We start from the raw sequence: 22229 nt of genomic DNA, 5'->3' as shown, positions 1-22229 counted from the left end.
CAGAAAAAGGTGGAAGTGAGCAAAACGTGTGTGGGTCAAAAAGCCTTGTTTATGTCAGAGGGTCAGAGGAACATAACCGGATTGCTTTGAGCTGATAAGAAGGCAGTCACTGAAATAAACAATCGTTACACCCAAAGTATGCAGAAGAGCATCTCTGAAAAATACAACGTGATGAACCTAAAGGGTGCACACACTCACCAAAAATGCACCATAGTGATTTGAAAAATGTTGCCTGGGTTGATGAGTCTCAGTTTTTTTTTTTTTGTATTCAGATGGCGGAGTCAGAAATTGTAACGAATGCGCAACGTGTCAGACCAGCAGCAGAAGACCACACCAGGTGTCACTCGTTAAGCTCAGGCTACAGTTTGCATGGATCACCAAAAGTGGACATCCCTTTATGACTACAGTGTATCCATACACTGATGGCTGCTTCTAGCAGGATAACGTGCCATGTCACAAATCATCTCAAACTGCTTGTTTGTTACTTGAGCATGACCACAAGTTCAATGTACTCAAATGACCTCCAGAGTCACCAGTTCTCATCCACTGAAGTACTAACAGGAGATTTTCATTATATGCAACTGATAAATCTGCAGCAACTGTCTGATGCTGTCATTACAATGTTCGGCCTCTTTAGAAGTTCAAATTTAGCTTAATTTAGTGCTTATTATGGGCCATGTCACAAAAATAAAATATGATATAGTTTCTTGAATACAAATTAGTTGGGCTAATTGAGTTGCATGGCAAAGCTACAAGCATATCTCATGCAGAAAAGATGTTGAAGACTAAAATATGTATCCAATATACAGTGGATATATAAAATTGATGTAATGTTTCTTTTTTAATAATGTAAATCCAAAATCTTCAATAAAAAAGTCTTAATAAAATATAAAAGCATAATATTTTTGCACAAAAGTGAAGACCGCAACCCAAATCAGGTTCCTGAACCCACTAAATTAACCAAACAGTGCAGAAGACATGAGTTTGTTGATAAATCTTATGATAATATATTGTATAATTATCCTAAAATTGTCAAATATATCAAGTTCCATTAACTGTAAATTATGACTTTAATGGGTAGATTACATTTCACTGGTATATAATTAAGGAAGAAAATGAACACAAAAGTCTTAAAAGAAGTAGAATATTTTAATTTTATTAGATAAAGACACTCATTAGCTTTTATTGCACAAAGAAAAAGCCCCCGGCCCTCCATATTGCAATGTATCGTTTTAGAATGAAGTTTCCCTACAAAATGCAAGCCAAAGACAATAAGAGCTGATATGGTGCATAGAGGTAGATACAGAAACACCAATATCAAGGCAACACAGCTACTAAATAGTTTATTATATACTGCATTCATGTTATTAAAATGTAACTGTCATTTCACAAAACACCCACATAAAGATTTGTCAGCTCATTGTAATGCTAGTCCATGAGATCCCACGACACCCAAAGCTAATAATCAATAATCCATTAAGTATATTTGGAGCATCAGCGTCGCCATTTTTCTGTGGGGGAAGGATATACAATTTTAACTAAGACATTTTGAAATTAAAACAAATAGAGTAATACATACGGTACAAATATTTAGTCACTGGAGCTTTACATTCAGGAAAATGAAGAAATCCTAATAATTGCTTACCTTTGGTGACCTCAAAGCAGTTTGAACAGTGCACCATACGCTTGTAAATCCACAAGCTGTCCCCAGCCTTTAGATTACCCAGAGTAATGTTACACACCTCACACTGCCAAAACACAAATGCTCACATGAGGAAACAGAATCCTGAGACAACAATGGCTGTATGCATCAAAAATATTCTGTGAGGTCTTAATAATCAGGAGTTCGTGAGTCACTGGTAATTTCAAAACAATACTAAGACTTTACTTTGGTAAAGTATTGACATAGTTGTTTTTCAACCACTGCTTGTTGTTGACCAAAGAAAGGAAAGCCCCATCTTAAAATTATTTTACTCACTTTAAAGCAGGAAGCATGGCATTTCATATTTATGTCATCCAGGACCATCTTGGCATCACCAGTGAAGGGCTTACGGCAGACTGTGCACAGATCTTTCTCTAGCACTGTCCTGTGTGGGACAAAAATTTATCAAGCGTTTATATTAGAGTAAAAGAAAAGTGACTGTATATATATGTTCTTGATATAATTCTATTAATTTTGTTTCGGTTTTATTTATATAACACCAAATCACAGCAACAGTCGCCTCAATACACTTTATATTTTAAGGTAAACCAAACAATAATACAGAGAAAACCCCAACCCCAGTCAGACACCGCCTATGAGCAACCCTTGGTAACAGTGGGAAGGGAAAAGCTCCCTTTTAACATTAAGAAAACTCTGGCAGAGCAAAACTCAGGGAGGAAGACAGGATAAAAGACACATTGGGGGAGTGTGACATTGGAAACGGTCTTTTAAAAATGTTTCAGCCAATGATCCATACTCGATTTAAGTTGAATCAGGGTCTGGGGTGGCAGTGTTGAGTTGCCACTATTTTAGTGATGTTAAAAATCTCATAAGGGATTCCCACTGAATTTTTTATAGGTAGTCCATAGTTTGAAAGACTATGGTGAACCTTATTGACCTGCTGTCAATATCAGGTTTACCTTCTTAACTTTCAGCAAACTATAACACCAACAATTGGATGGACTGGTGCAAAAACAATTACAGCAGAAATAAATGGTCCCCTAGTTCTACCTCAAACAGCTCAAATTTATTTCGATTGCCTTGAATGCTGAGCAATGCCCCCTACAGCTAGTTAGGTTTTTAAACAAACACGTGATCTTTAGGTTTACTTTAGGTGTATTTGCTAAAAAGCAATTATTAACATGCTGATATGTTGTATTAAGGTGGTTAATGTGATAGATGCTTAAAATCTGCATATCAGCACATTAGCATGCCGATATTCATGCTTTGCTCAAAGCAACACTGTATCCAAGAACAGCTTCACTGAGCTTCTAGATGACAGTCAGTCTGCACACTTATTTCCACACAAATGTTTTCAGTGTCTAAAAAGGCTATTGCTGCCCGATTCCTACCTTTCAGGAGCTGCATACGCACTCTTCACAGAAGACTTTGAGTAGCTTGGCTCTGACAGAATCTCATCTGATTTGCTGAGAGAGTTAATGAGAGAGTGTTGTTTTACTAACTCATACAGTGTTTGTGTGCCAGTGAGAAGTGTTGGATTTGTTTGTTCAAAAAATAATTTAATACCTGCGGCTCCTGTATGATGTAGAAGAGTAGACGGAGGGACTTGTGATACTGGTGTACTCATAACTGTAAAAAGATTGCATGTGGAGTTTAGAATATGTTTAGCGCATAATGTTTATAATGTCTTTGTTTGCTTTGCTTCATACCTGGAGTCTGGTCTGGAGTAAGTATAAGTGTTGCGGTTGCTGCTATAGTCATCACTGAGTATGAAAAAAGGGAACAAATCAGGAATTATAGAAAGAGTATAACCACGCTGCACTATATTTTTATAACAAAAGGTTGAGAGACAGTGATAATAATTACCTGCTAGTTATGGTATAGGAGGTGGTGCGAGTGGAGGGTATATCACTGGAGTATGAACTGTAACTATAAAGAGGCAATGGAATTAGTTTGATAAGAAAGAGCTGGATGTAGAAAATATTGTTGTGATTAAATAAATTAGAGTTTGATGAGGTATAAAGAAACAGAAACTCTAAAGGAGAATAATAATAATTTGAATAAGTAAATGGGTAATCCAGGAGTGCTCTGTTAGTTTACCTGGAGAGGCTGCGGGTAGAGGATGTTGACACTGGAGAGGGACTTTCTTCTCTAAATGACAAGATAAACAAAAAAGGTCAGTTTGACAACACTACACACAAACTACACAATTTTTTGGTCATTTTTGTCATTCATTTCTACTGCTTACCCTCTGCTGCTCTCCACAGTGACAATCTCTGTCTTTTTGATGCTTGAGCTGCTAAAATGGCAAAATGTGAGGTTTCATCCACCACAATGGTGAAATAGTTGTTTTGTTTTTTAATGACTAAATGTTCGCTGAGCTGTCTCACCTGACTGGGGAAGAGGAATCAGATCTGATGGAAGTAGGCAGCAGGGTGTCATACAGCTGATCCTCAGCTCTGCAATGACAGAAATGTAAATTTAGTGATTATACTGTATGTGCAAGTCTTATTTTTTAATTATGTTTTCTTTTGTACAACAGTTGAGGTTTATACAAGGTTTATCTTACTTAAAGGAAGTCTTTGTGGGGGCTGTAGCTTTAAAAACATCACTGAAAAAGTAAAAAGAACACCAAACATTTTACTGTACTGTTTGTGTATTTATATTGGTGCCACTGTTTGTGTATTGTGCTGTAGTAACTTACTCATCATAGCTGCTTTTCACTGTCACAGTCTTAGTAGTGGACACGATTGATTTGCTGTGACGAAGCCAATATCAGGTATTACATAATGATCAGTAACGTATGATTATAGTGTCAAATTAAACAGCATCAATTTACTTACGTTAAATGATCTCAATACACCATTTATAAGAACATACCTAATATATAACATATAAGGTATACTGTGACGTGCATTGTGTGCTTTTCAGCAACTCTACTTTCTGTTATGAAAACATTCATTGCTGGCCACTGGAAGCGACATCATTAAATTCAATAACAATCGCAACAATTTATTATATTTTTATTACAGCATGTATAAAGGCTAAATGGGAGGACTCATAATGAAAGAGTGTATGCATTACCTGTCATCACCCTTGACTGAACCTGGAATGAGTGTATCATAGAGTTGGTCTTTAGCACTACAACAGACAAAAGTAAGATACATTGTTAGTCATTTTTTAATCACATTTTGCTACGTCGAGCTTGGAAGCTCCCTAAACTTTATGATACTAATAAAAAAAATAATTTTAATCTCTGGCATTTTACAAAGTTTAATAAAAGTTATTTACATGGAGTCATGACATCAGCAAACTTAGTCATGTCAGGAATATTTAGATTCCTGAACATTTACTGCAAAGTTACTGCATGCAAAAAACACTAATCATATTCACTCACACTGCTCTGTCAGATGTGTTGTGTATACAATTTATTTTCAAATGGTTTATTGATCAGCTATGTTTTGTTAAACACTAAAGGAGACTAATACAGAGGTCTGTGGGACAACTACATTGTGGTAGCTCAATGTTTTGGACAAAAGTACATCTCATGGCACAGTGCAATATCAGATAGTAGAATAACAAATGAAATTTATTGTTATATAAAAAATGACTTTTATCTGACTAATTTTAACAGTATGCAGCCCCCCACCCCCCCCCCACCCCCTTCCTGCGCTAGGATGGTACTCACTTTATGTCAGTGCTGCTTTTCACTGTCACAGTCTTAGTTGTGGAGATAGTTGTTTTGCTGCATAGAGAAAAATGTGTCTTACTGAGAATGTAATTACTGAAAGCCTGGTGCCATGACCAATATAATCTAAGTTCTGGGCTTCACCTCTCTGTGGGTGACAGATCATCCTGGATGGATGAGGGGAGCTGCGTGTCGTAAACTTTGTCCTCCGTACTGCACAGAACAATAAAAATATAAATAAATCTGAAATTGCAGGTGACACATGGATTATAATACTACACTAACTGAATAATCTGTGTCTTACTCTTTGGTGAGGGTAACAGTTGTCTCCGTCACTTTGGGTGTCGTTAAGGTAGGTGAGTAGGGTTGGTATTCTTGCCTGTTTGGAAAGATGGGGAAAAACTCTCATGTAGTATGATGTGCTTATATGGTAAATGGTAAATGGACTGGTTCTTATATAGCGCTTTTCTACTCTGTCCGAGCACTCAAAGCGCTTTATACAGCTAATTCATTCACCCAATCACACCCATTCACACAAGCACTTCTAAGTTTAAGTGCTGAGTATCTAACATTCGTACACATTCACACTCCGATGGATGCATCGGAGAGCAACATGGGGTTAGTATCTTGCCCAAGGATATTTGGCATGCAGACTGGAGCAGCCGGGGATCGAACCACCGACCTTCTGGTTAGTGGCTGATCCGCTCTGCCACCTGAGCTACAGCCACATAAGGGGCTTATATGTGGCCCCTTTAAGAAACTCTAAATATACATCTAAGTGCTGTAATTTTTAAGATGCTTTTAAAATACTGGGTTAGCTTGTAAAGCAAAAGGTGTTGTGAATTATTATATCTGAAGGCTCAGCCTTACTGGCCTATGACGTCTAAGTGAAAGTAGCAATGAGTCAGTATGAAAATATTCAATGTTCAGTATACTACTAAATCTTAGTTTTAGCTATACACATATACAGTGAAATTGTATATTCTATGAAAAACTAATTACACCTTTCATGTTTTCATTAAATTTAAGAAGGCAAGTTGCAGTAAAGAACCGATAATCAAATACACTTAATTGATGACCCAACCTGACTGACATGATGTTGCGGGAGACTCGTGACTGATAAAATCATTTGAAAATGTATTACTTCAAGTTTTTGCTGCTAAAGGTTGTTCTACAAGCTAATGAATCCGTGCGGGTACTTAGTGTTTTACAGGATTGCAAAGAGTCCTGTCAAGAGTTTCCTTCTCACAGGACTGGTGTATAAGTTCTGACAAGTACAGTCTGATATTACTATTTCACAGGGTCATTATGATTGATTTCATTCCATAAAAACAATTGTTAAATGTTGTACTTAGTTTCAGTGGAGCTCTTTTTTAACGAATTGATGTATACCTGGGTAGTCTAACCTGTAATGATTAAAACTGATGTTGGTCATGTAACTAAATATACTTGTTAGTTGCTCGACTTCAGATTCAACAGCCTGATGAGTGACGATGATGCTGTTTTCTCATACTGAAGTAAATAATTAAAGTATTGCATCTACTATAAATCACTACATTATTTTTACCCTTTGCTGGAAGTCCTGACCCGCTCTGAGAATGTCCCAGAGCTGATTGGAGTTTTAGTCACAGGAGAACTGTAAAGGCAAATAAATGTCAATAATATGATGCGGATTACGTGTGTAATAATGTAACTTGATGCAGTGTTCCCTACTTGACGCTTTGGGTGGTGGTAATAGTGGTCTCAGTAGTTGATCCATCCTTGGTGACTGTGGTTGTTTTGGTGCTGAAAAAAGAGAGACGTGAAACCCATTTACTTAACGTGTCATTGTAATGTGTTAACTTGCTGGTGTGTTCATGCATTCCTTGTGTACCTTGTCTTTGGATACTCTGTCACAGTAGTCTTGGTTGTGGTGGTGCTGCAGGGACATGCAAAATACAAGATTACACATTATATGAATTTCTCCTCTGTTGATTATTGCATTAGATGCAATGGACTGGAGCTTTACGTACACAGTGGGTGAATCTGCCTTCACAGATGAATATGTACTGTAACAAAGAGGCAGATCATTCAGGTGATTTCCTATTCAAAAATTCCAGAAAGAGTAAATTATGTGCTATGAGTTGTTTTACAAAAATGTACCTTTTAGTGTAGGAGGTCTTAGTGGAAGAAAGAGTGCTGCAAAACAGAAAAAAAAAAAAACCTCTTACTTAATCTCATGCCTTGAATTGCACAAATTAATAATAACACAACTGTAACAAAACTGTGACTGTAAAAGAAGAAAACTGTACTAACTTAGTCTTCGGGTCATTCTGCTTTCCACCAAACCTTCAGTGAGAGAAATGACTCATTATTGTTCCTGCCATTTATATGGCTTTTATTTAAATATATCACATATGTCACACAAATGGTACCTCTTGCTAAGCTCTTGCACAGATGTAGCTGTGTTGCTTGGTTTGGTGGATGTTTCTTCTTCAGGCTCTAAACTGTGAGAAATGCATAAAAATTTACAGGATGCAAAAGAATAAGAGACTCTTTTCTTAACTTGAAACCAGTCATCACAGAACATATTAGTGTTCCTTCATTTGTCTGCAAATTAAGGTGAATTTAAATGTTTGTTTTACCTCGCAAGAGTCTCATTGGATTTGTATTGGCCTAGAACACTTCTGGCGAAGTTTGGATCTTGGCTGTAGGAGAAAAAAAAACTATTTACACAGAGATGACTCAATGCTGTGACTCGCAAGAGGAATGTGAGAAGGCCTTTCTTAAGGTTGAAAGAAATCTGAGCTTTGACCCAAAAGTCACACCCAACAATTCTGCCATTCCCTAAATGCATGTGTGCGTAAGCATCTGTGTTTTAACTTTTATCCTTGTTGTACTTACTCAACAGGTTCATCCTCATCATCTGGTTTTCTGATCCAGCTGTTGTCTTTTAGAAGAGAAGTCTTGCCTGGTAATACAGGACAGAAAAAAATTACACATTTATCATTCATTTACTTAATTAAGTGACACACTGTTTTTAAGGACTTAAAAGTTAATACACCTGTTTAACAGAACATAATAGAGCCAATTAAAAACTAATTAGCACACTGCTCCTGAAAATTAAATGAGGAAGGTATTTATAAAGTTTTCTAATCAATGAATACTCTTTTTTTCTTTTTGCATCTCAGGTCTTGTCTTTACTGCTGCACACTGCAACAACTGCACATTGCTGTATTCGAGCTGTGGTTTCTCTCACTGTGATGCACTTAAAAATTAAATTAAAATATAGCATGTATGGGGCGAACATAAGTACTGGGCTTGTGCATTTGTAAGTATTTTAAGTCTTAGATGAAATAAACTACTCTGTTTTTAAAATTGATCGGTTTATTATTTGTAATTCACATTTCTGTATCATTTATATCACTATTAATATACAAAATTATATATCTTTATATATTTATAATATGCAATATATCTTTCAGTCTATTTTACTGTTTTCCCCCATTGTTTTTATTTTGACAAATTCTTTTTAGTTTACATACTCATTTTGACTACAAGCAATAATCTAACCTATTTCAGTGAGTGTAATAACAAAGGGAAACAATTTCATGCATGTTTTAAATATATTAAGTATATTATTAACATAATTAATATGCAGCAGAGTCATATAACTACTGGAACCTTTCAGTCTTGCATCTGCTATTTTAAAAATCCGCATTACTTAGAATTTGATTCGTAAATTTTATTCTTTGATATTTCTCAACTTACCAGTTTTGTAAGCGCTCATTTTGAAATTTTCCCTGTAAGTGTGAAACAACAAGAACATTGATGAGGTAACAGGAAAAAAAAGGAGCACAGCTCATTAGCCACTGGGTGGCACTCTAGGCTAAAACCTTTCATGTGCCGTTGGTGTCTTTATGCTGGATAATGAAGTGAACAAGTAATCACTGCTTTCTGCCATCTGTATACTTGTGTCATGAGCACACACGTGGACAGACTGGATTTATGAGCTTGCCTTGTTGGGTTTGATGCTGCATCTGTAGTAAATCAAAAGTTCTGTTTAACCCCAGACTCAGGAAATATTAAGCTTAAACTGGTTAGTCTTGATTTGTACCCACATGTAAGACACACCCACCCACAACACACCTTCTCCAAACACGCCTTTGTCATCAAAACAGAGACCTTTTGCTGAGAAAGGCGTGACAGGCCACAGGCGATCGATGATAAAGATTGCGCCCTTTCATCTGCACCCTCCAGCACGAACATACATCATAAACCTCAAGGAGACTTACAACCCCAACAGAAGTTATAACTGTAAATGGCATATTTGTCTGTTCATGAGTCCGATTAGGTTTTTTTGTCATTGTTATGTGTTTCTGGATATTTAATTATTGGACAAAAACAACAACAACAACAATCTTCTAGTTTCTAAAAGATAATTTAAATGTTTTCAGATAAGATATCATAAAACAGATCAAATCTCTCATCCAGTGGTTTATCGGATCTGAACTGTTGTGAGAAAAACCATTAAAGGCAGAATATGCCCAAAAAAACGTTTATGCCCAAAATGCTGACTTTAAGTAATTTGATTACATGTAAAGTTTCCATGTAATTTTGTTACATAAGTACAATTTAAAATGTTACATTTAATGGAATCTGATCAAATGAATTTCACTTGATTTTATACACTCTGTTTTTACCAAGCATATTCTCCTTGATTATGATTAATGTTTTGAATAAAAAAAACGTTTGATTTTATTGCTTTCATCACGTTTCACTCGAAATAATTTCTTCATCTTTGTTTAGGGTGATTGTTTTTGAGCGTACAACTGCAAATCAGTCTGTTCTGACTCCTCTTTGGCAAATCGTCTCGTATACAATCTCAATTTATCGAGTGTATTTTTAATACCTCTGAAGTATCATTGCACACAGTTTCAGCTAAAATAAAAGACTGATAAAACATTCACACAAAGAGAAAGGGTACATACCTCCACAGAAACCTCTTTGACTTGATGGAAAACTCTCGCTTACAGCTCGGCACTCAACACCTGTCTGTCACGCTACACAATCACACCCTTGACATTCCTTTTGCTTTAAACCTTAAGGGAGTGGAGATTCAAGGCCACCCACGGGCGTGGCTTTACGGAAGAATCAGAGAATAGGTTTTCTCTCTCTGTCGCTCTCATTCTACATGTTTCTATCTCTGTCATCAGTGTTTCCTAATTGCTTGTTTTTCGAGAAACAAGCAAGGTCTTTCAGCACTCCACCCAGTACGGGGTGGAGTGCTGAAAGACCTGCAGCTCAACTTGAGTGATGAGGAAGCAAACCTCCAACGTGGGTGTGGGATTCTCTCTGTCTTAATCCTACTACAGGCTTGAACTTGCATAAATATATTTTTAACACTAGAAAGTAATCTTGTGGGTTTTTTATGCTCATTGTGGTATAATGTAAATTGAAGATAGAAATATAAAGCATGCGCACACACTTCAGTCACTTCATTAGGTACACTTCTAACCAAATTAATCCAGTATGGTAGCTCTGCTATAAATTCCACCTATTAAGAATCCTTTTTGCTGATGTTGTCAGTAAGGTGATAATTCTATTGGGGTCATGAGGCTGAGAGTGTACTCAGTTACCTGGGATTTTAAATGTAAATGCTGCCTGTGGTGGTGTTTTTATTGCATTAAGTTTTGCAGATAGACTAAACGAAGTGGCTTGTGGGTGTATTTGAATATTTTTGGAGGCTTTTTAGCATTTAGTACGACAGTTAAGAGTAAAGCTTGGAGATAGACAGCACCAAATGGCATGGTGCAGATTCAAACCCGAGCCTTTGCAATAGCCCTACAGCTGAACGTAGAGAGCTCAACCAGAACCCTGTGTTTTTAATGTTTAATGTAGAGTTCTGAAGGAGTTGCCAAAGGTACCAGTTATACCAACTTAACATGCAAAACAGAGATGTTAAACTTGTTTTATACTGTGGGTCACATACAACACACTTTGATCTTAAGTGGGCCGGACAAGTGACACCGCACACTTAACTCCTGCGCTAACTTAATATAATGAAAAAAGTGCAGTTTCAACAGTATGTCTCTATTTTTCTCCATGATTAACAAAATGTTGCTGTAGTAAATGAAACGTATCTGCTTATCTTTGGGCTTAAAATGTAAGAAATAAATGTGTAAAATTACAGAAAAGGCTCTGGTAACTCATTGCACAGAATGTCCAGTAATCTTTTTTCTTTCTTTCTTTCTTTCTTTCTTTCTTTCTTTCTTTCTTTTTACTGTGGACCCATTGTGAAAAACAGAAATTCCTCATAAATGTCTTTAGCAGATATTGAAAAAGTGTTATCTTCTCTCATTTACTAATTACTTTCATGTAGCGTGAACCTCCATTGGGGAAGTCTTTATCAGTAACAAAAGCTGTAAAACCAAAAGTACAGTTAAAATTTCAAAACTGGTTCCCTCCTTCATTGAATTGGGGTCTCCCCACAGGTCTTGTGTTTGAACCTCTGAGTAAAAGGATTACCCCGCTATATAACCATGTATCAACATTCCCTTGACTTTATAGCACTTTGGATGGGAGTGGATACTTTACACGTGTATAGTAATAAAAGTACTTGTTATCTAACATCACCGAGGTCCAGTAAAATTTCACAACAACCCAAACTCAGACCTTATTATGCCTTTGAGGCCTGGTCACAAAGCAGCTTGGCTACTGATGATTAATTAGCTGTTTCTGCTGCCTTAAACATTTAGACTTTGAACAAGATTTCTCCTGATATGGCGTGTAATTCAGCTGATTAAATAATGTGTCCTGCCAGCCAAACCGACATACCTGACTTGCTCAATGACAGACTTGGGAGGTCTCAGACCGATGCTTAAGAATGTCAAGTGAGAGTCAGTCTAGAAGCATGAATGTCACACTGTCTGTGTGTGAGCTTGATTATTGGGAGTGCCGTCTTTTGAACGGTCATAGGTATGAAAGGTGCATAACATCCATGGGTGTGACAACACAATACTGATAGGTGAAATCCTCCTAGTAACAGCGACAGTACGAGAGGAATGCAGGCTATCCAGACCTGAATTAAAGGTTAAAGCAGCCTGAAGCAAAGATTTTAAAAGACACATTTTTGAAGGACATACCCTCTCAGTTATGATTATGATTTGACTTTAACTAGCTGAACTTTTCTGTATATTAATGAGCAGCTTGAGAACCCTCTGATTCATTTCCTTAGAGTTCGAGATGTCTCTGCTCTCTTTGCAGACTTTACAACGTTTAAGTAAAAGATCAACACTGGGTGGCGCTAGAGCAATAATGATAGAAATTATTTTCCAGGTTCCTTAGCTACGTGGAAATATATAAATGTAAGACAAGTTGCTCAAGGCAAAACATGTCCTTAAGATTTACTGTTAGTGAGTCAGAAGAAAGGAATAAATATAACCTGTGCTATCAAGATGACTAAAAGAGTTAGTTGTAAATATGAACTGTCAATACCAAACAGATAAATGCAGAAGCTACTTTCAACTGCCCCTTTAGTCACAAAGGGTCACAGGTCTCTTGAATTTTGTAACGTGCAACAACTGCACTATTTAGAAGAAATTCAATTGGAAAAAATCATATAATAATGCAGTGAATGCATTTCACTCTAATCCAAGCAATTTGAACATAAGAGGTTTGAGTCAACATCAGCACTTTCATTCAAGCATAAATGAGGCACATCGATGTGTGCGAGGAACCAATTAATGTCCTCTCCAGTCATGTAGAGAAACACATTAGGAGTCATTAGCTGCCATTAGAAACACAGTCCTACTGGGTTTTAGATCGTTAATATTCTCAATGAATGAAAAGAAACTAAATACGACAGATGCTTGAAAAAGATTACCCACGTTTGAAACTAATTGCTTGAACTTTAAACACCACATTTCATTTCCCAGGATGAATGAAGGCTGACATAGTTCTATCCATATAGTTGATTTTGTCAAGGCACATTGTGTCAGGTCAATACTGATGATGCTGAGACACTATAATATAAAGAGATCAGAGTTAAAACGTAAAACGTAAAACCTAACAACCTACTTAGACTCTAATAGTAGCCCCATCTCCTATGTGTGTGTGTGTGTGTATGTGTGTGTCTGTCTGAGGCGGCTGGATATCGTCTCTGTCAGCTCTGCTCATGTTTGTGTCCTATATGGACTTCTACTCTGCCCAGGCATCCCTGCCCCTCCTCCCTCTATTTGGGACTGGCCAGAGCTGAGAAAACCAGGGGTTAATAAGGGAGCAGCCTCTGGATGCGACTGCATCTTCAATACCGAATCATGCTCTTTTCATAACCTGCCATGTAGAGACCATTACAACTGCTATGATGCACTTCAAGACAGCTGCTTTTCACTTCTAATATTTCACATGACAGCTGTGAGACCACAATTCTTCAGGTTTTGCCATGGCAGATGCATGCTGGCACTCTGACACTGATAATCTCTGGATGCTTTCTCGGTTGCTATGAGAAGAGACAGTAGACCTACCTCTCTCTTGTCATTGGGCCACTGCAATACTGTGCAGCCAATAAAGCACCACTAGGGCCTGTGTACCCCTTTGTCATTCTTTCTCGCTCTCTCTCCCTAAATAAATGCATCACCCCTCCACATGCACAGACATTTAAAAGGAATGCAGCGAAGCATGTTTGAAACATGACCTGCTAATTGCATCATCCGTTGCTATATCATACATGAAAGTATAAACACCTGTTTCCTTTTCCACCTTATACTGCAGTAGGGTGTTTTTTGGCCTTTGCTTCCATTTTGATGTTACCCAACACAGTGTTTCTCCTTTTTTCTTTTTCTTTTTCTTTTTTATCTCTCTCCCTGCAGCTCCCCTGCACCCCTGTGTCACCCTTTAAAATATCGCCATCACCATCGCAATCTGGGTAATGCATAGCTGACGCACTTCGGTAATGTGCAGCTTTACTCTGAGGCAGTAATGAGAAGATAAAACAATCACACTCAGTGAATAATTCCCACACAAAAGCACGGTGAAAATCAATTAAGAGGGACGGCAGATCGATAACTGCAGTCCTGGTGCCAGCTAAGGAGAAGTTTAAGAAGGTAGATCAAAGGGCAGGGTTCACAGCTACACAGGGTTCACTGTGTAAATGGAGCAATGCTAAACGGAATAGTGCAGCACGCAAAATAAATAAATCAATCAATCAATCAAAGCAGTTTTAAAAATATGCAACTCTGTTTTTAAAAGCCACTCTTATTGCGGACAACGATTCCAAGAGCAATCCATCTGTGTATTTGTGTGTGCCAATTTTAGATCAACCTGGGAGGGGCCCTTGCTGTATTGACTTCTACAATTTAAATGTCCACAATCCAACTGTGCACAGTGTTCAAAAAATAGCCCTGCGGATTTGCCTTTGATCTATGAGGCCGCCCTTAGCCTCGACGATTATTTCTCTGACGTAAAAAAGAAAAGTGAACTACGCATTTGCAGCGATTGTGTAAACAGAGAAGTAATTGATCAGCTAAATCAATGATAGCATCGCTCGGTTCAGACGTATGAAAATATCCCGGCATGCTGGCGACGCAAGGCTCGGCCAGGGAGGGGAGGGATGATGGAGCTAAGATGGCAGCCCAACTGAGGGTGCTGCCTCTCCGGGGTCAAGAAATATTCAAGAAACGAAGCAAAAAACGAAACTCGACAATGCGATTTTTCTAAATGAATGCTTTCGTTTCTGCTTTTTCGCGAGAAATTTCAGTTATGATTTGAGAGGATCATCCTTGGAGTCGAGCACCGTGTTGACGCTGCGGCCGGATCGCAAGACTACACCACCAGATTGGCTACAATTTGCGCTTATAACCGCTGAGGACCGTGGATGCTCGTTGTTGTTTTTTCGCAGTTCTTAGCGGACAAATGATGTGACATGTGGCGGATACATCGACACGTGGATTGCGTCTGATGGCTAGAGATTATCTGGCTGTGATATCTTTTGTGTGATATATACATATATATGCATTGTTCTGCAAAACGATGATGTGTGCTGCTGCGGCAGCGGCCGCCGGTGGTGGGATTCTGCCCTCCTTATCGCCGTCGATGGGGCTGGGTGTCAGGGTCATTTCTGGAGCAGGAGCCGACCTCTCCACCGTCGGTTCGGGGATGGGTTCTTGCCCGACACCCGGAGTCCAGTCGGATTGTCGGACTCGGTACCAGCTTTTACTCTCAGGACGAGCCCTGGCGGAGAGATACAGACGGATTTATACCACCGCCATCAACGATAAAGAGCAAGGGATAAATCAAGGAAGGTGAGCGGATAAAATGAAATCAAAAATATCGCGGAGGCTGGGCTGTCATTCGTAGGGCTAACTAGGCTAACGAAGCTAAGAGTAACCCTTGCTCAGCGGTGCGTCAGTCAATACCAATGAGCTAACTTTCAGGCATATTTCTTATTATATATGGTTTTGGTTGCATCTCATTTTTTTGTCACACAAGCGCGTGTTTTAACTACGGGTAGTATTTCAGGAACTCCATAATTTGTTTGCGGGGTTAGCTTGCTAGGTAGCAATTTTGACTTCGACTTCCTTAGCTTATGGGAGCCATCTAAGCTAACGTTACGTTAGTTCACCCTGATGCGAGGGCTTTGCATTCCCGGTGCAAACTGATTCGGCTATGAACTGATACACTGTGACTAAAATGCAAGCTTTTTCTACTCGAGACATGTCCACTAGAGAAAAACCTCTCTGTGGGGTGGGTTCGCGTCCAAAACGAGCTAGCCGGCTAGCTGTCATGGGAGTAGTTTGTGATGTTTTGAGTGAGGTGCGATCCGGCTAAATGCAAACATGCGCCCCACTTGTGTAATATATTTGTTTACTTATGTATTTATTTATTAAACTGTCACTTTACTTCATTGTCACCCATTATTACCGGCCAAGTAGTGGTGTTGTGTGTCTAATTAGGCCCAACGGCGTCATTGTGAGCTAGCACCCGACCTTTCACCAGGTTACCTTAAACTTAAACCGGTTAAAGGCAGAGGGAAAAAAGTCACGAGGCTGACTTTGGCTTGCTGTTTATTTAAAAAAATAAACAACAAACAAATAAAGAAACAAACAAGCACAAAACATTAACTGCTTATTGCTACTGTGCTCACACTTGTTTGAAACGTGAGCCGTGTTTGGGTGAGGATGTGTGGGGAATTTGCTGAACTCATTTGCTGTTCTAGCATAAGCGGGTAATACACTTACGTCATTCTAGTAAGTCAGGTTGTAGACTGAATAGCTGGATCATCGCTGCATCCTCCCCTCACAAATCCAATTGCTGTTCTCAGTGTGGACAATGGTTGCTTTAACCAAGGACCAACATAATGCTGAACGCTACTCTGTTTTTATAAACAAATGTTGAATTAATTGGTGTATATGAAGGAGCAGGCAGAAGAAATTCCTCAGTCTGTCTAGTTGGTTGCTCATGTCCTTTTCAACTAACATCTGCCACCAGATGTTTATTTAAAAAGTGCTTATTTAAAAAGTCATAGGCATGCTCAGTTGGCCTGTTTTGGAAGCTCTTTGGAGAAAGTTGCTAAAAAGGAGTTGCCAGCCTTGATTGAGACCTGCTATCATGCTATTTGTATGGTGCTGGAAAGCAATATTCAGCTATGCTATTAAGTTAAAAAAATAGGACACTTAAAACCTGTAAATATTTTATGTTTTTTTTTTTTTTTTGTAGTGAGTAACTGTGGTGACTAATTTTAGTGGTGTTTCTATTTCTAGCTTCGTATTACATCTTATTGACAGGTGGATTTGTAAGAGAGACTGGCCACAAAAAGCCACTGCAAAACAGATTTCAGTGACAGCTCAAAGGCATCAAAGGGGAATTTCTGCAGAAACAAACTAGTGCCTATTTTGGGAAGGTTTGATATGAGAGGCAACAGTGAATGTGAATTTCCTGACGCACTTATAGCGGTTAAGCAAGATGAACTGTGCTTATAGATCTCTGCTTTGCTCGCTCTGCAGAGTGAAACAAAAATGAAATCGACACAGCTGTGTGGGACGTTAGAAAGAATTTAAGATTTTGACATTGAAATAGTTTGAAACCTTGCATGAAGAATAATTGTTTACCTTCCCTCATGTCTGAAGTGTTACTATGTGCTGTCTCTTTAAGTACAATGTTGACCTTTGCTTTAAAAATAAAGTGATCCAGTTGTGCATTGTGCATTTCATTTTTACACTTCCACACATTTCATTTTTACACTTCCACCTTTGGATGATAGCTTGAGCAAGCTTCTACATCCTTTGAATGTTGACAAGAAGTCCAGAGTTTTTGCTTAAAAAGAGCACAGTTTTGCAAAACTAACTGATCACTGTTTGCTTCCAGGGGAAAGAAGGCATTGAGTAAGAAGAAACTTAAAAGGCGACAGAAGGTCAAGTCAAAAGTCAAATCAAGAACAAAGGTAAGAGGCACTTTAATGTCTAAAAGCTGTTAGGCAATATTAAACTGTGACTTGGACTACCTTTGCTGTACTTGTAAATCCTTAATTCACATTGCTACTACTCTGTAAAAAGTAGTAGGAAATAATCACTCATAACCCTCTCAGTGCTCCTTAAAATATTTAATAAGCATAACACATGCTTTATGTATTTCAATTTCTCTCCTCGTGTGAATGAAAACATCAGTTTTATTTCGTAACCACCATGTTTGCAAATGTGTTGGTATGTCTTTTTAGCTGGCTTAACTCTATTGAACGAATTGAACAGATTAAGGGTGAGATTAAAGGCGAGATTAGCTCCTCTGTTGTCTGGAGGGTATTTGGCACAAACATTGTTTTTTGTTAAGTCGGGCCGATTGGGCATCAGTAAGCCCGTCCACACAAGAAGCTGACGTGGTGGATAGGCGGAATGAGAGACACATGGGAGTGGCTCTGACTTGTTCGTGATGGCCTGTTGCCGAGCAACCTAATGTGTTCCACATCTCCACGACAACTGTTTCCTGCTTCAGTCTCCTCCTTCCAAAGAGGGATCCTAGCCTGCATCAGAGGATGCTGTTGTGTTTCTCTTTCAGATGGAGATCTTGCAGGGCCAGCATTTGTTAACAAATCCTAAGATTTATACATTTTGACCTTGGACTGCTCATCTTTTTTTGTACTACAAAACCATGAGTTCCTGCAGTCTGCCTTTGGTGCTGTTCAGTCCCAGTTAATTCGACTTAAGTTGACTTTTTATTGCATAAAAACTGCATTTTCTTCACTCAGTTGTAAAGTTGTCCAACTCTTGGTTTCTGTGGTTTTTGTTTGTAACAATTTTTGCTGCCCTCTTGGCCAGGTCACTCCTTAAAAAAAACAAAAGGTGTGAAACTCAGTGAGACCTAATAACAAAATCTGCAATAAGCACAGTCACCTTTGATTATGTCTCATGTTATTTTTTTTTTTTTTTTTTTTTTTCTCGTGATTGATAGCGTGGTCTCCTTTCATGATTTCCCGTATATTTCTTAGACTTTTTTAAAAATGTTTTTGAGGAGCTTACAGGAATAAGCAAAAGAGATTAACATGATAATAGCAGAAGAGAAAAGAGGCTTTACTCTGACTTCTTTTGTCATCTTTCTCCTCAAGTACTCCAGACAAGCAATCCGGCGTAGAGTGGCCGAGTCAGCTCAGGTTGAATTGCTCACAACGCTATAAGATATTCTGTGTGGTAGGCAAGGCTGGCTGGCAGGGAGGCATAAAAACGTGGGCTGTTACTCTGGCAGTCGTGCTCTGTTTGTATGTGTTGTGCTCACTCTTGCTCTTTCACGCCTCTGACACTCGTGTAGTCAGACAAGAGTGTGGTTTGAAAGCTTTTCTCTCCCCCCTCCCTGTCTGCTTCTGTGCTTACAAATGTGAAAGTAGAGTGAGCATAAAGCCAGAGCATAAACACTTATCATCCTAATGAAGAGGATTATGTAATGTCTTTTGTACAGTGAAATGTGTTTTCTGTGTCATTTAGAAAAACTGTCATTATAATACCAACATAATGGTGCAAAGTAATACACTGAAAAGAATACTGTCAAACTTGTATAATAATGTCTTATTAAAGACAAACACGGGCAGTGAGCATGAGACATTTCATTCAGTGGATTTAAGAGATGTGAGGGCTTAATTAGTCATGCTATGGCAGATAACGTGATGCTGTCTTTGTACACTGGGAACTCCCCTACCTGTGTCACACACCACAGGTGATGTGGTGTTCTTGCAGCAGTTCTTTTTTTGTGTAAGTAATACTTTAATGATTTCAAAGAAAGGAATGCCTAAAACATCACATCTAAATAGTATATCCTAAGGTTATATTCATATACAACTATTCTGCACTTGCAAGATACAGTTTGGAAATTTCCATAAAGAGCACATTTCCAGTTCAGAATATTCAGACCGTTGCATCTGCAAACTATTTCCAGCTTTGTCAGGTGGTTTGTGAAATAATGCAAGTGCTGGGGAAGGTTAGGCATCTAAAACCTGGATTGAATTCATTTAAAAAATGAATGAATGAATGAATGAATAAATAAATGCGAAGGAAATAAAGTCTGGGGACTGTTGAGAGTTAATGTGTTTGCCCCAGTCCTCAATTGCATGTACTTTAGTTGCCGCACTAAATAAATGTGACCACTCCCTGTATTTGAACTACTTTTTGACATTGTAGCTGTATGAATGTTTTGATACATGGGAAATGTGAAATAATTTTGACGAATAACATGGCAAATATAATCAATAGCGTCTCTATTTCTGCACGCATTTCAGCAAACGAAGAAGAAATGAATACCAAAGCACATTAACGTGCATAAAGTATCAAAATGGAAAGGAAGTGATCAAATGTCACCAGTAGGTGTGGGTAGCTGGGCCATATTATTTGGGTTAATACTGGTTAAAAACAAAGGAGGTTATAAGATGCTCTCAGATCAAAGTAATAATTCCCTAGGCAGGATGACAACACAAGCCCAGACATGTCTGAGAATGAGAGCAGTGCATCAACCTCGAGTGACAATTTAGTACCTAAAAAGGAAGGTATGCCCTTCAACAAAGCACAGTATTTTGCCAAATATCCAATAAAGCTTTTCTAGCTAAAGGTGAAAACAACAAACTTGTTTGACCACTTAAGTCAAAAACACACGGTTCAGTATATCCAGGCTCTGAAGGGACGTAAAAGGGGGGATGATAGAACTGGTGATTAACCTAAAAGTAAACTAGTCACTCAATCAAGCGTTGCTGGAGCACTCCTGTCAAAAGGAAGAACAAACGTGGATGGAAACTAATGACATGGTTGTGTGGTGGAAAAGGAGGGCTTTAGTAATCAAAAGCTGGGACCAAGAAAAAACCAGGTGGAAAATATTTTTCAATTTCAGTTGACAGTATTGCTCAGTTCTTGAATGGTTACAAGGAGATGTCACTTTAGTCATGGTTAAAATAAAATGTTAAGATGCTATCTTACTACTTTTGTGCCTACATTACATTTGGCTTATTCTGTGACACTGCATATAATGCTGTGTCACTACTATTTCTCTGTAATGCTGCTGGCACTTAGAAGCAGTAGATTCACATTTTGAATGAGGTACTCTGTCATCAATGACAGCGGCTCATTGGAAAAGAAGGCTGGAAGATGGCCTTCATTTCATTTGGACTAATAAATGCTACTGCCCTGCAAGCTTCAGTAATCGATAAAATGTTCAGTATTTTCTGTATCATCATAAATATAATTATAGCAAAGTTTCTTAAATGTTGAATTTTGAGGCTGTTTCCCATCACTGATCTGTTTATTACAAAAAAGTCTATATCAATCTTAATCACAGATTTTTGTAGAAAGTCTATCTAGAGATTTCCTGTTTGACTTCCTCAAAATTGAACAAAAGCAATTCTGCAAATTCATTTTTATTTTTATTTTTAATTAATATTGTAGGCTGAAGCGTCATTGCTCATTTCCTTCTTTGGGGAATGTGCTGACAGAACTAAATACCTCAAATCAAAGATGCTCTTTGAGCTGATGATTGATCTTATTTATGATATTATGTGCAACCAACAGGAAGAAACTGCAGGACAAAGCTATGACATTTTTTTTTTAATAAATCTGTTTAACTCCGTTAGCATGGGAGTGGAAACCAGCAGGCCCTCTGTGAAAGCCTCTCCTCTGGAAGATGGTGCTTTTATTCTTGTTTTCATTATTATTATTATTTTTTTTCCCCATAAAGCCAGCAAGCAAAAATGTGAGGCTTTCCTTAAGTGCAGTCAAGGGCTGTGTACCAACCTTTTCAAAGCTTTTAGATGGCCATTAAATCATCATTGAATAGAAACGGAAGAAACTTAATTGAGGAGTGTGTTTGGGTCACGGGTAGTTGTGGTTTGAAAGTTAGAAGAAAAATACAAAACCTAAGCAGCATGGTGAGTTTTGCATGCTTGACTCTGCAGTTGTTTATGATCACGTTTTAATGGTGTCACTTTTGATTATGTTTCTGGTTATTTGACAAGTTTAAATTGGGAACGGTCAGCACAGAGAAACCTGTCACATGCAGTTTGGACTTTCATCGTGAGGAGGACCATGTTTCAGGCTCTAACAAACAAACAGAACAAATGTAGCGTAACATTTCTGAAATCGCTGATTGAGACATTTCACCCTAATCACAAATGTAAATCACTGCTAGGTAGGCTTGGATGTCTAGCTCAGCGGTCCCCAACCCCCGGGCCTCGGACTGGTACCGTGAGTCGTTTGGTACCGGGCCACGAGAGTTGAGGCTCAGGTGTGAAATGTATAGTTTTCAGGGTTTTTATCGGTTTTCAGCGTTATTTTGTTATCGTTTTTATCGTTAACTCAGTTTTCACGTGTGTTATGAATAAATCTTTTTTTCGGTACCGGTACTAGTTTTATTTTTTTGTATTTATCCGCGACACCTTAA

General features: G+C 38.2%; 2 protein-coding genes across 26 annotated transcripts in view; one reads left to right on the top strand and one right to left on the bottom strand.

Annotated features, from left to right (window-relative positions):
• Nucleotides 1–1130: 1130 nt before the first annotated feature.
• On the bottom strand, nucleotides 1131–10502 carry scel (sciellin). 6 transcript variants are annotated; one of them, XM_085134510.1, is made up of 27 exons: nucleotides 10322–10502; nucleotides 9102–9133; nucleotides 8235–8301; nucleotides 7976–8038; nucleotides 7766–7837; nucleotides 7647–7679; nucleotides 7494–7529; nucleotides 7364–7399; nucleotides 7225–7269; nucleotides 7065–7136; nucleotides 6919–6987; nucleotides 5656–5730; nucleotides 5496–5564; nucleotides 5352–5408; nucleotides 4748–4804; nucleotides 4368–4421; nucleotides 4233–4274; nucleotides 4054–4122; nucleotides 3912–3962; nucleotides 3764–3814; nucleotides 3530–3592; nucleotides 3373–3426; nucleotides 3230–3292; nucleotides 3055–3129; nucleotides 1979–2087; nucleotides 1646–1748; nucleotides 1131–1511 (listed from the first exon to the last, which is right to left on the bottom strand). In XM_085134510.1, the coding sequence occupies exons 2-27, from the start codon at nucleotides 9118–9120 to the stop codon at nucleotides 1495–1497; spliced, it is 1521 nt and encodes a 506-aa protein (XP_084990636.1). In that variant the 5' UTR covers nucleotides 9121–9133; nucleotides 10322–10502; the 3' UTR covers nucleotides 1131–1494. The 6 variants fall into 6 exon arrangements, with proteins under 6 accessions (XP_084990636.1, XP_084990632.1, XP_084990634.1 ...); XM_085134506.1 differs by lacking the exon at nucleotides 10322–10502 and having other exon boundaries at nucleotides 9102–10315; XM_085134508.1 differs by lacking the exon at nucleotides 10322–10502 and having other exon boundaries at nucleotides 3055–3126; nucleotides 9102–10315.
• A 4365-nt stretch (nucleotides 10503–14867) lies between these two features.
• The window catches only part of mycbp2 (MYC binding protein 2), a 61730-nt gene continuing 54368 nt past the window's right edge, over nucleotides 14868–22229 (top strand). For 5 of the 20 annotated variants that reach the window (XM_085134490.1, XM_085134486.1, XM_085134485.1 and 2 more), the window contains exons 1-2: nucleotides 14869–15631; nucleotides 17694–17769. In XM_085134490.1, the coding sequence (XP_084990616.1) occupies nucleotides 15360–15631; nucleotides 17694–17769 (348 nt within the window). In that variant the 5' untranslated portion in view covers nucleotides 14869–15359. Of the gene's footprint in view, nucleotides 15632–17693; nucleotides 17770–22229 lie in introns of all 20 variants that reach the window. The other 15 variants (XM_085134487.1, XM_085134493.1, XM_085134492.1 and 12 more) reach the window with 8 other exon arrangements.

This window comes from Neolamprologus multifasciatus, chromosome 16, assembly GCF_963576455.1.
Source record: "Neolamprologus multifasciatus chromosome 16, fNeoMul1.2, whole genome shotgun sequence".
Taxonomy (NCBI): domain Eukaryota; kingdom Metazoa; phylum Chordata; class Actinopteri; order Cichliformes; family Cichlidae; genus Neolamprologus; species Neolamprologus multifasciatus.
This window is presented reverse-complemented; position numbering and strand designations above follow the sequence as displayed.